Source organism: Octopus bimaculoides, chromosome 10 (genome assembly GCF_046866305.1).
Source record: "Octopus bimaculoides isolate indiv1 chromosome 10, ASM4686630v1, whole genome shotgun sequence".
NCBI lineage: Eukaryota > Metazoa > Mollusca > Cephalopoda > Octopoda > Octopodidae > Octopus > Octopus bimaculoides.
Window position 1 is genome coordinate 2,265,572 of NC_142937.1, and position 13,150 is coordinate 2,278,721.

General features: G+C 32.8%; 1 protein-coding gene across 7 annotated transcripts in view; it reads left to right on the plus strand.

Annotated features, from left to right (window-relative positions):
- The window catches only part of LOC106867322 (cilia- and flagella-associated protein 65), a 1,093,663-nt gene that overhangs the window by 1,039,940 nt on the left and 40,573 nt on the right, over window positions 1–13,150 (plus strand). For all 7 annotated transcript variants that reach the window (XR_016243317.1, XM_089358289.1, XM_089358292.1 and 4 more), the window contains one exon: window positions 6,631–6,698. Coding sequence is in view for 6 of the 7 variants with exons in the window: in XM_089358289.1 (XP_089214415.1) it covers window positions 6,631–6,698 (68 nt within the window). In the remaining variant the exon portion in view is untranslated. The remainder of the gene's footprint in view (window positions 1–6,630; window positions 6,699–13,150) is intronic.

A 13,150-nucleotide genomic window follows, 5' to 3' on the forward strand; every position in this document is an offset into this window, starting at 1 on the left:
AAGTACCGTAGCCGATCATCTGGTTTGCCTTAATGCATGACATCAGGTCTGCTCTTTTATTGTGGAAGCGTTCCAATGTTACGCCTGAGTTTCTGAGCTATGCCATCGTTCCTAAAACCGGGGAACTTCTCAGTGATTGCGCTACAGCTAGAAATAGCTGACATATTTCTTATGTATATTTGTTTGAGTACGTCCCTGGATTTTAGAAACAAATTCAGAAATATTTATGGTCCTCAGGTTACATTGAAACACTAATGATTAAAATCTTTCGACGTAAAGTTAAAAGTTTAACGTTGTAAAATCTCGCATTACTTAATGAAAAGCCAGTGAGGAATTATGGCTAGAATATGTGACGTGTAGAAGCAGTACACAACCATCTCATATGGTAATAGTACAGAATCAAAACCTAATCATCTCACGAATTCGCATGCTTGTAATTTCGGTGATACAGTCATTTTTCGATTGGTTCTTTGATTTAATATATATTTTTACTTAGGATACATTCAATTAGATATGACATTTCTTATTTAAAATTGATTTTAACTCTCACCTATTTGTCACATATAATATCCAGTTTGCTGTTGTTGTTTGTGACGATAATTAATACCAGCGCAATTATAATACAGAAGAACTATGAACAAATGAATCCCATTAACGATTATCTCATCATTCCAGTTTTCATATGGATTTATCTATGACTCTATATGTATAGTCAATATCGTTTTCTTAATAAAACACTAGGATATTGTTCTTTGATGGGCATTTGGCTGCTGTTTCTAGTTGGTCACTGGTGCTATTTCTAGTTCCATTGAGAATATTTTTGTGTCAGTAACGAAAGTATAAAATGTGCATTCAACCAACAATATATTCTTGGACCAAAGGTAGACAAAAATGAAAAAACAACAAAACACAAACATAATGATAAACTTGTACAAAACTCCCATAGACTCACGATGCTCAGTAAACACAGAAAACAAATACGAAATAGAATAAACGAATAACTACAAAAACATAAACGATATGAATGTTAACAAGAGTAACAAATGCACAAAAAACCTTATTCACTGTTTGGGAAATCAATGGAAGAAAATAAATCAAAATACCTCAAAATATGACATAAGAAAACGAGAGGAATTCGGTTGGTTGGGGAGGGTGAAGTTTAAGTTGCTTCTATTTTTCGCGAACCAACTGATGATTCTTCATAGAATCCCAATAATCATTATGCTCTACATGAATCTGAAGTGTTGTATAATAATCTATATTCGAGAATGTCTTATTTCTTGCGCTCCAGAGAGTCCTTTTCTCACCATCTGATATTATTCTTCAGAATGGAGAAATCTATGTTTTGTTTTCTCCTTTCTTCGTCTACTTTTACTTCTGTGTTTTATTCGTGTGTTTTTCATGGACCTTTGAAAGCTATGATTTCCACAAGTATATAAATGCATTTTAAATGATATACATACATGCATACTTATATCTATATGTGTATGTGTGCACATGCACGTTGTGTGTATAAACACACATCCACACTCATACATTTATGTACCATTATATAGATCATGTATGTTACATATATATGTATATATATATATATATATATATATATATATGTGTGTGTGTGTGTGTGTGTGTGTGTGTGTGTATATGTAAATATATAAAAAATAAAAAGATAAAGAGAGCAATGGTAAGGTTGGAGAAGTATTTTATGGATAGAGTCTTACAGCTGTTTCTGGGAAGATCCAGTACTTCCCTTCATCGGAGACAGAAAAAATAAAGTAATCTATTATTATATCCATAGGCGGATATTTTTAGTATGAAGTGGTAAAGAGTGTGATGTGCTGAAAAAAGAGAAAACAGTACTTGAAGTGTAGTTTCATTCCAGTAGTAAATATCCGTGTAGAGTAATCCTTGTGGGGATAATCTGGAAATTTATGTTGGGGCGAAAGTTGATACAGCATATCAAGTAAACAAGCAAAAATTCATCGCAATATGGAATATATGTACCTCTGCTATCTATGCTATATCAACTTTCGCCCCAACATAAATTTCCAGATTATCCCCACAAGGATTACTCTACACGGATTTCTACACGGATATTTACTACTGGAATGAAACTACACTTCAAGTACTGTTTTCTCTTTTTTCAGCATATCACACTCTTTACCACTTCATACTAAAAATATCCGCCTATGGAGATAATAATAGATTACTTTATTTTTTCTGTCTCCGATGAAGGGAAGTACTGGATCTTCCCAGAAACAGCTGTAAGACTCTATCCATAAAATACTTCTCCAACCTTACCATTGCTCTCTTTATCTTTTTATTTTTTATATATTTACATATACACACGCTAATACGCGACTTCTAATACCCAATCCTCTTCATACAATGACTGGGGCAAACTAGTCGGTATACAGCACTTACCCGGTATTACCTGTATCCTCTTGGGTTTGGTTAAATCCAACACCCTCCTCAACCTTATATATATATATATATATATATATATATATATATATATATATATATATATATATATATATGTATATATTTATATATATATATAAATATATGTATTTATATATATATATATATATATATATATATATATATATGTATATATTTATATATATATATAAATATATGTATTTATATATATATATATATATATATATATATATATATATATATATATATATATATATATATATATATATATGCACATGCATACATACATATATATGCATATATACATACACCTACCTTTATGTGTGTGTCTAGTTGCAAGGAATTGGTGCTTGAATAGCTTTTATATAAAATTCAATATAATAAGTTATATGCTATTATAGCTAGCATGTCTTCTCTTTGATATCTTTCTATCATCACTCTTTCGTATCAAACTCATTCATTCTTTCTATTTCTATAGCAAATACTAATAAAAATAATTTTGAGATAAAACCAAAACAGTCGGTAACCAAATACAATTAAAGGAAATTTTAAAAAACACACATAAAATTCAAAAGATGTCTAGTAGAATAATGCTATAATCTTTTCAGGAAATGAAACAATTGTGAACAATTCAAAATGTTTTGATCTATGTATTTACGATAAAGAATTATTTGCATTATAACTTGTAACGAACAATTCTCTAATGTACATTGTAATATTCTCTAATTTATAACATTGAGACAGACATGAAAGCTTTTTTATATACTTTGTTTTCATGGAATTAACTTTATATCAAAGATGCAGACGTCTTTTCAAGTTTAAAATGTTTCTTTCTGAATGAAGTTTAAAAAAAAAAGCATCTGATCGCTGTTTTCTTTTGTTGTTGGGTAGCCATCGGTCAGTCCTGTTCGAGCATACCTAAAGATTAAAGAAAGTTCATCCATGTACACCTCTATATCCTTGTCATTTTTCATTTATTTTTTGTTTGTGTGGTTGTGTTCAGACATAATGTGTCTAAAGTCGCATAATGAAATGTGTCTTTTATTAGAGATGAACATAATTTAAAGCAGATGCAACTGATCTTTCTAGCAATCCTACTAACGTTTGTGAGATGTAGCTGTGTGGTAAGTAGCTTGCCTACCAATCACATGGTTCCAGGTTCAGTCCCAATGCGTGGTACCTTGGGCAAGTGTCTTCTACTATAGCCTCGGGCCGACCAAAGCCTTGTGAGTGGATTTGGTAGACGGAAACTGAAAGAAGCCCGTCGTATATATATATATATATATATATATATATATATATATAATAAAGTAAAGTTGTGGAATACCGTACGAGTGGAAATATATATAAAAGAAGGTTTGAAAATGCACTTATTTTAAAGATATTTATTTACTTAACCGGTTTCGCTTTTTTAGAAAAAGATTATCAAAAGTCTTTGAGAATAATAGAAAATGTTAAAAAACAGTTTGAGTATTAAAATGCATATATACATTCTTTGATGATAATAAGAGGAATATATTTAAAGTATAAAGCTTTGTATGAGCTTTGTAGTGTTACATACTGATTATCACACATTCTCTGATAATAAGATGAAACTGTTTTTAAATGTTTTTAACATTTTCATCTTAATATCAGAGAATGTGTGATAATCAGTATGTAACACTACAAAGCTCATACAAAGCTTTATACTTTAAATATATTCCTCTTATTATCATCAAAGAATGTATATGTGCATTTTAATACTCAAACTGTTTTTTAACATTTTCTATTATTCTCAAAGACTTTTGATAACCGGTTTCACTTTTTTAGAAATAGATTAAGTAAATAAATATCTTTAAAATAAGTGCATTTTCAAACCTTCTTTCATATATATATATATATATATATATATATATATATATATATATATATATATGCGTGTGTGTGTGTATGTGTCTGTTTGTGTGTCTGTGTTTGTCCCCCCACCATCGCTTGAGAACCGATGCTGGTGTGTTTGCGTCCCCGTACCTTAGCGGTTCGGCAAAAAGAGACCGATAGAATAAGTACTAGGCTTACAAAGAATAAGTTCTGGGGTCGATTTGCTCGACTAAAGGAGGTGCTCCAGCATGGCCGCATTCAAATGACTGAAACAAGTAAAAGTGTAAAAGAGAGAGTAAAAGTATGTGATTTAGTTTATTTATTTCCAAGTGTAAATATAACAATAGGTCTGTCTTCATTTCGGTGTTTTTTCTTTCGTTGATCTGACCGGAACTGAACCAAAATGAGGACACTGAATATTATTGATAAAGTTAAATTCAGTCATAATGTCTCTAAGATATGAAAGATATATCTTAAAAAGTACATAATCAATGGCGGTGCCCCAGTATGTCCACAGCTTTAAAGCTGAATCAATTTAAAGATTTAAAGAAAAATTTTGGCCACAGTGAAAATATGACTTCAAGTGGAATGTCACAAAAGCAAGGAAACTCGGTTCTTAACATAAATAACTTATTTGCAATCACATGAATTCAGATTCGATCATACACATCAATGCATGTGTTGTCTACTAAAGTCTACACTCGATTATAAGTGAAATTTGCTAGAGAGTAACAGAACAAAAATCGTCATAGATTGATAGTTTGAATGACTGATTGATTTCGCTTAGGCATATTATAAAAAGTAAAGCGTAAAGACATATTTATACATGCATGTATAATATATGTGTTTGCGTGTTAGCTTGCATGTTTATGAGTGAATGACGATATTTACATTCCGTAACAATCGTTTACATTCTGTAACAATCGTCGTTGTCAGTTAACTGGTGAAAAAGTTTTAACATTAAAATCTGTAAAAATTATCATTGGAATTTATATGAAATATATATCAAATCCCCGACGTCGAGAGATAAAATGCGTAGGGATTAAAGGTTTAACATGATGAAATGACTGCAAATATATATGTGTAAAATCATATAAAACCCTGGGCCGATCTTAGCCATGTGAGTAGATTTGGTAGGCGGAAAGTGAAAGAAGCCTGTTATATACAGATTACGTAATATTTTTGAAGACAGATCTATGTCTATAAAAATGACAAATATATAATAACAGCTAATAACTTTATTTCATCAAAAAATGCTATGAGAATAAAAATAAACCTTCTTTTCTATAATGTTGTTCAATAGAGCCACCTTTCAGCTTCAACAACTGCTTTCTTATGATGTCTAAACCATCTCCATGCTCGAATCAAGTGGTCTTGGTCCATGTTGGACGTTACTCGCACTATGGCAGCTTTCAAAGAATCTTTGGTGTTATGGGCATGCTCATTGACCTCTCTCTCAACAATGCTCCACATGTAATAGTCCAATTGATTGAGATATGGGGAAATAAGAGGTCAAATGTTAGGGGTTATGTGATCAAGAACAGTTTCAGCCATCCAGTCTTGTGTTACTAGAGACATGTGTGATAATGCAGAGTCGTGCTGATGCATATGGCCCTCCATTGCATACACTGTCTATCCAGGGCTTAGCAACTATTTCCAGGAACACAATGTAGGCGGCATTGTTAACTACAAGGCCTTGTGGAAAGAAGTAATGAGACATCAAATGTCCTTCATTGCTGACAACCCCTAAAATCATGACAGTTGCAGAAAATTTTATATGCATAACACTTGGAACTTCAGAAGGGTCTGCACATAACCATCTGTCATTTTTTTCAGTTAACTTTTGATCTTGGTCGAAGTTTTTCTCGTTTGAGAAAAAGAAACATCAAATCTTTTGCTCCATTTTTGAGTTTGCTTAAGTGCTTTTTAGATCTGATGTGATTTTGTTTTGCTTTTTCTGACAAATTGACCCTTCCTCATCATAGAAGACTTACATCTGATCTCTTCGTGGACAACATTTCCTAATGTTCCTTCTGACATATGGTTTAATTCACATAATTTCATAATTAACAGCTTGTCCGTAATTAAACTATATATATTTTTCTTTTCCGTGTAAGTTAGTGAATCAGTAGAACAGAATTGATTTAAATGTTAGAAAACCTAATAGAGTTATCTATGAATGTAAATATTTCCCACGCTTTGGTATGTGGAAAATATATATATACACACATATACGTACACGATGTGTGTGTGCGTGTGTGTGTGTATCTGTATATATCCTTTACATACATACTTATATTCTTCATATTTTCCCATGGTGTGTTGTAGCTTTGTCCGGAATTGTTCAACTTTTTCAAATTGGATAGAGAATTTAGAGAAAAACAGGAAATACAACAGTAAGTACGAACTATTACCATAATTTCAGCATTTTTGTGGTAGGCACTGTACAATAAACGCAATGTAAAATATTTATTTCTCAAATAATACTAAGCACATCTTACGGCAGAATTTCAACGACAGTTTCATGATGTTGAATACGCAAGAGATATTTTCAGCTGTTTATTTGTTTGCTTATCCCTTGAAGCTAATATATTGTATGTTAACAGTTACTTTGTGTCGCTTGTATTTAATCTGTAAAATTTCTTTTCTTCTATTCATTATTTTATTAGCTAAAGATCTGATTTTATTTCGCTCTGTATTTATATTCCTCCCACCACTCCTGGGATTGGTGTGAAATGCATCCCATCTACCACAAATCTGTAGTTTCATATTCTAAACTCCATGCTATGTGTCTTCATTTCCAGACAATGTTTCATAGCCCAATGAATTTATTTTAAAATTATATTAAAACTATTCTTAATTACAGCAATGATTAATGTATATATTTCTGTTTACTTTATTTTGTTTCCGTTTTTCTTTCTGTTTTAAATACTACTCTGAATTAAAAATAATTCTAAAAAAAAGCAGTCAAGAAAGACGAGAAAAGTGATCAGAATAAGCAATGTTGTTCTGGAATCGGTTGAGAAAAGCCAGCCCCGAATCTTTGTGGGGAGTTTGCAAATGCATGCGTCTATGTTATTCATAACCGCTTGAGTGCTTTTTTTTAGAAATTCTATCCGATCAGCTTGGTGGTATTTGCTCGTTCATATCTTCCTGTGTTACACTGACTAAACGGCTCATACAACTACATAGATTCATGGACGCTGAGAGCACGTGGACCTCATTTGTGAAGAGCGTTTTCTTGGAGTTCTTTCACTATGGACTAGTAAGATCACAATTGCTCACATGACACCTAATACTTACAGTTTTCTACTAATTCCGCAGAATATCGGCAACATGTCAACATTTCTGGAGAGAATTTTAAAAGTTCATTGATTAGAAGGGTCGATGATAATTTTGGGGATGTTCTCGGAATCGACAAGGGTCGATGATAATTTTGGGGATGTTCTCGGAATCGACAGGGGTCTACTGAACAACCGTTTGAGGTTGACTAAGCTTGAGGAGGACGTTGAAGAGATTCTAGAAATCCCTGGTCTGGTAGACATATCAGGAAACTTTGCCGATCAGTAAGAATAAATTGCAGCATTGCGGAAACACTGACAGAAAGGCTTGTCAAAGATGCGTGCAGGGCGACAAAACCTTTTCCATACAATTATTCGTTATTTAAGAATTGTATGTTTTGTGAAGCTTTGTGGAGCAACAATCATCGCATATAGAGTGCATCCAATGTTCACTCGTGTCAATCGATAGTTAGCCAGAGTAATTCTAGATTTACTGATGCACATTGATTGTCTCCAAGCGGTCGAACCTTATTTCATTCTGTTTGTATATTTATAATTATTGATTTACCTTTGCATAAATACTCAGGTATGAAATGAGCCATCAACCGTCACTTTTCTTTGCAATTAAAATATATTATCGCACCACCTTCCTTCTTATGTCTCCCATCTTTCTGACAATTCCTCCCCTCCTCCTCACCACAACCACCACCACCACCACCACCACCACCATCATCATCATCATCATCATCATCATCATCATCATCATCATCATCATCAACATTTTGTTTTCAACATTCCTTGCACGACATAATTTTGAGGTATATGCTATCTTGTTTTCTTTTTTTTCTTCATATTTGGTGGGTGGGTGCAAGGTTGTGGTTGTATAATATATCACATTTACTTTGTTGTGGGATTTTGTTTTTGTGGGATTTTGTTTTTGTTGTGAGAATTGCATTATGTTATTGGACGGTGTCTGTGCTTCGAATACGTTGACTGCTACTTCTGTTAACGACCCTGTATCGATGTCAGACTGAGCGGAATTTAAACACAAAATTTAAACGAATTAAAGGCAAAGTAAGACTCTGCGGAATTTAATCGCAAAACGTAAAACCGGAAAAATGCCCTGAAGCACTTTGGTCCGGTGTGCTAACGTTTTTACCAACTATTAGGTTCTGTACGCTTATTAAAAGCAATATGATTCACTGTATATGCAAGAGGTCGTTGTTCAGCCTTAATTACGAGCATTTCTTATTGTTTGGGAATACTCAAAATAAAACTTTTGCAGTGCCTTGTAGTGTTATTTTCTGTATAATATGTAGCATCCTGTGTCTTTGTTTATGCATTGTCTTCACACATGTTTAATTATTTCTAAAGCAGATATTAACATGCATATTATTTCTGTTTTAAATGCTCAAAATCTTTTCTCTATTTCTAAATCTATTTATTTGGATAGTTTCTACTCTGTTATATACTTATATTCTTATATATGTTTTGTTATATACTTATGTTTTGGAATTAATACTTCAATCTGTATACATTTCTTTTCTTGATGATCTCATTATCTGTACAATATTCTTTTCTCTTCATCACACTATGAATTAGGCAAATCCCAGAAAATTAATTACATCTTCGTTCCTTAATAATTTCAACTTACTCTCTGTATCCTTTGTACGTCATCCATTTTCTCTGTATTTTCATCGGGCTTTCTTTTTTGTGCAGGAAACATTAAGTGCCTACGTATGTTGCATACTATATTTTGGTAAAAACTACACGGTTTGCAATGACTCGTTGCTTCTTTCCAACACGAATATATTCTGCAAAGCTGATCTTCACGCTGCTTCTTTCTAATGTTTTTTTCTACTTCCCTGGGTTTTAGTTATTCACCGCGATCAAAACGTCTTATTCTCAGTTTTCTGTACGACGAATGTTGATATGCTTCTTTATTCCATTCCGTTTAACTCTCTCCGTTTAGGAAAAATTTAGAAAATTTACATGTCGACGTTTTCATTCATTAGCAGTTTGATGTTTTTTTCTTGTTTCTAATTTCATCATTTCTCCCTTCTTTTTACGGCTTTAGTTACTTCAACAATCATTTACATTTATCGTTTCCTTGAAGAGAAACTATTTTTTTGGTTTCATATTAGTTCAATTTGCGCCTTTAATATTTAATTTTGCACACTAAAAGGTGGTGTTTTAGAATCGTTTTCCCGTATTGAAAAAAACAATTTCCCAATGCTTGCTTTAAATCTAAATTCAATCATTATTTTCTCCTTAATTCCTAAGAATTTTTGTAACTTTCTTAGTTTTTATTGGTGAATATTTTAAGCCGTAACTTATTACTGGATTACCATTAATGTTTCTCCAGGCATTTAAGTATTAATCTAATGCATTCATAATATTCCTTCCAACTGTTTTCTTTATATACATATTCGCTACTCTATTTCACTAATTCCTAACTATCTGTAAGATTGCCTTCAGTCTATTTTTTCATTGTTGCTATGGCCGAATTAATAGTTCTGAGTATAAAAATAATGTTCTCTCTCCAATTGAAGACGTGGAGAATGTTTCCTATCGAAATGTATGGGAATTTTCTTGGTTAAATTGTGAAGTGTATAGCAGTATCACCAAGTATTTATCATTTATAATTTATAAGTAAATGTTATATACTGTAGCCGTTTCACTGTCAGCCCTTAGAATCTCGATGTTATTTGTTATTATTGTCAGATCATCCCAATTTAAACCAGCCGTTGATGAAAGGTATTACAGGTTAAAACAAAGACGTTCGTATATAGCTCAGATTCGTTTCTTCTATTCCCCACTAACCCGCTTTGCGTTTGCTTCCGTAAAATTATTTTCAATCTCTTCATAAGATGTTTTATAGAACTGTCTATTATTTGTACATAACCTGAGGCCATTTACGCTTTTCATTATTTCGGAGTCGTTAAAATAGGGTACCAATGAAGTATTTGTGTCGCTGGTAGCGACTAAAACTTGCTTAAATTTTCTGGCATTGTTGTTTAATCAGAAACCATTGTTTATCCGTTACTCATGGGGTATACTTAGAGAATCTACTTGCATGGAACTCTTTTACTGCTAATTAATCTGTATTCTTCCAAAAGTTTTCTTTGTATTTTGCGATAATATTATGGTAACGGCTTACGTAGGCCTCAGATATTAACATTTTGCTGTTTCCTTTGTCTTGGGTTTTAGAATTAATTTTTTATATATCATTCAAGTGTTTTTTTTTTCTGTCTTCCATTAGAATTTTTAGTGTCATCATCTGATCTTTGTTATGTAGTTGTTTAAAATTAACCTACATTTCAGTATGCAAACCTATATTCAAATATGTTCCAGTCATAATTTTCCCAATATTTGTCCACTTTATCGAATATGATCATATTTTTCTAAGACTCTAATGTTTGGTGCAAGTGTCATTAAATTTCCATTTATGGCAGGTCGACTACCCATCTAGAGACTCTGTTGTATTTCCCTACTTTCGTTATTCCAAATAGGTATATAGAACTTTGTTGTACTTTAGTGTTGTCCAGCACTGCATATTTTACAGTAGTGTCTGCATTACTTTTTACGCTGTCCTTTATTCCCAAGATTATTCTATCCTAAGCCATTTTCTTTTCGCATCTTCGAGAGTGGTGTTCCAAATCTTGTTTTGGGGTATCTAAAAATCCCTTCTACTGCCTCTGCTGCTGGCGTCTTATGTTTTTATGTTATGTTTTTATCTAGTTATGAGTAAAATCTCTTCAAGTTGATGAGGAAATAATTTTCATCAATCATCTGTTGTTGATTTTCCTAATACCAGATTCTTTCTGATTCTACAAATATGTATTATATATATTTCGATTGTTAGTGTTTGTATGTTTGGGTTCTATTTTTTGTCTGTAATATTTGTCTAAATTTCCGTTAATAATTGTGCGTACTTTCCGTGTCGATCTCATTACGAATTCAGAGAATTTTAATTTTTGATACTTTTTCACAACGATTTTCACGTGGATTGATAGGGTGTACAAGTTCATATGTAAAATATACTGAGGACATACACACTATCTAAACAGGGCGTTTAGCGTAGATTAATAAGGTTTAGTAAGGTTATAGCGATGATGAAAACTAGAATGCAGGGAGAGTATATTATAAACTCAGAAGTGGTGCTTAAAAAAGCCATTGCTACCGACTCACGCGCAGCGACATTTGTCCGCGAACAATTCTTCACCAGGATGCATGAATAAAATGCTGATAGAGCTAAAGCACGTGTTCTAAGACAGGAAGGGATAAAAGCTGTTCAAATCGGCCCGACAGATGGAGGTACAACATGGAAATAAAGCCCCAATTTAATCTTTGGTGGACTATAACGGAAGTGTGTTACTCAGCACCAAGCAGACACGAACGCCTTCTGAGCAGCATTTTGCTCGGGATGAGTGATGAGCCGGAATTAAGGATGGATTTCATTGCTTACTACTACGGCGTATATAAACTGTCTTACTGGATCGGATATTCTAGGCAACACACGTTTTCGTGACAAACCAATATCTTTTTTATAAAAAATAGCATTGTATCCAAAACTCTATTGTTGTTACCTTGAATATTTTCCAAATTAATGCAAAATAAAGAAATGCATTACTGAAATATTCGACGAAATGATTGTTGAAATTATTGTTATACTGGGGGATGGTTGTATTTTGCCAATTAAACACAACAACAAGAATAATAAAATTATAATAATAATAATAATAATTATGATAATAATAATAATCTCCCAGACAACCATGCAATGGGTTGTAAATCATCAAAATTGCAATTGCTTCCAGACAGGTGCAAGGAATTGGCAGGAGATTCAGAGTGCCAGTGACAATGAACAAGTAACTGTAGAATATGTGGAGATGGACAAGAAACAATAAATCATATTATCTCTGGCTGCCCAGTCCTGGCTAAGAAGGAATATATTCACAGACACGACAGAGCTGGGACCTATATACACTGGAAGCTATGCCAACACTATGGAATAACAACAGAAAAAAGATGGTATAAACACACGCCAGAAAAGGTCACAGAAAACGAGAACGCAACCATACTCTGGGATATGCCAATACACACAGATAGAGAAATTAAGGCAAATAGACCAGATATAGTTGTCAAAGATCATGAAGGAAAAAAATGCTTTCTAATTGATGTATCAATACCAGCAGATGACAACGTTTCTCGAAAAGAAATGGAAAAACTTTCAAAATACAACGACCTGGAAATAGAGATAACTCGAATGTGGAGTCTAAAAACAGAAACAATTCCTATCATAGTAGGTGCCTTAGGTATAATAAAAAAATACTCAGACAAATACATAACAAAAATACCAGGACTTACAAATATATGTAACATACAGAAAATTGCACTACTGGGTACTGCACACATTCTACGCAAAACACTTTCAATACAGTAAACATAAAAGCACCACAGCAAACCACAGCACATACCCAAGGCGCATAGAGCTGCGCTCGGTAGTGAAGTGAAAGCACGTTATAAAAATAAAACTACTGAACAATAATAATAATAATAATAAT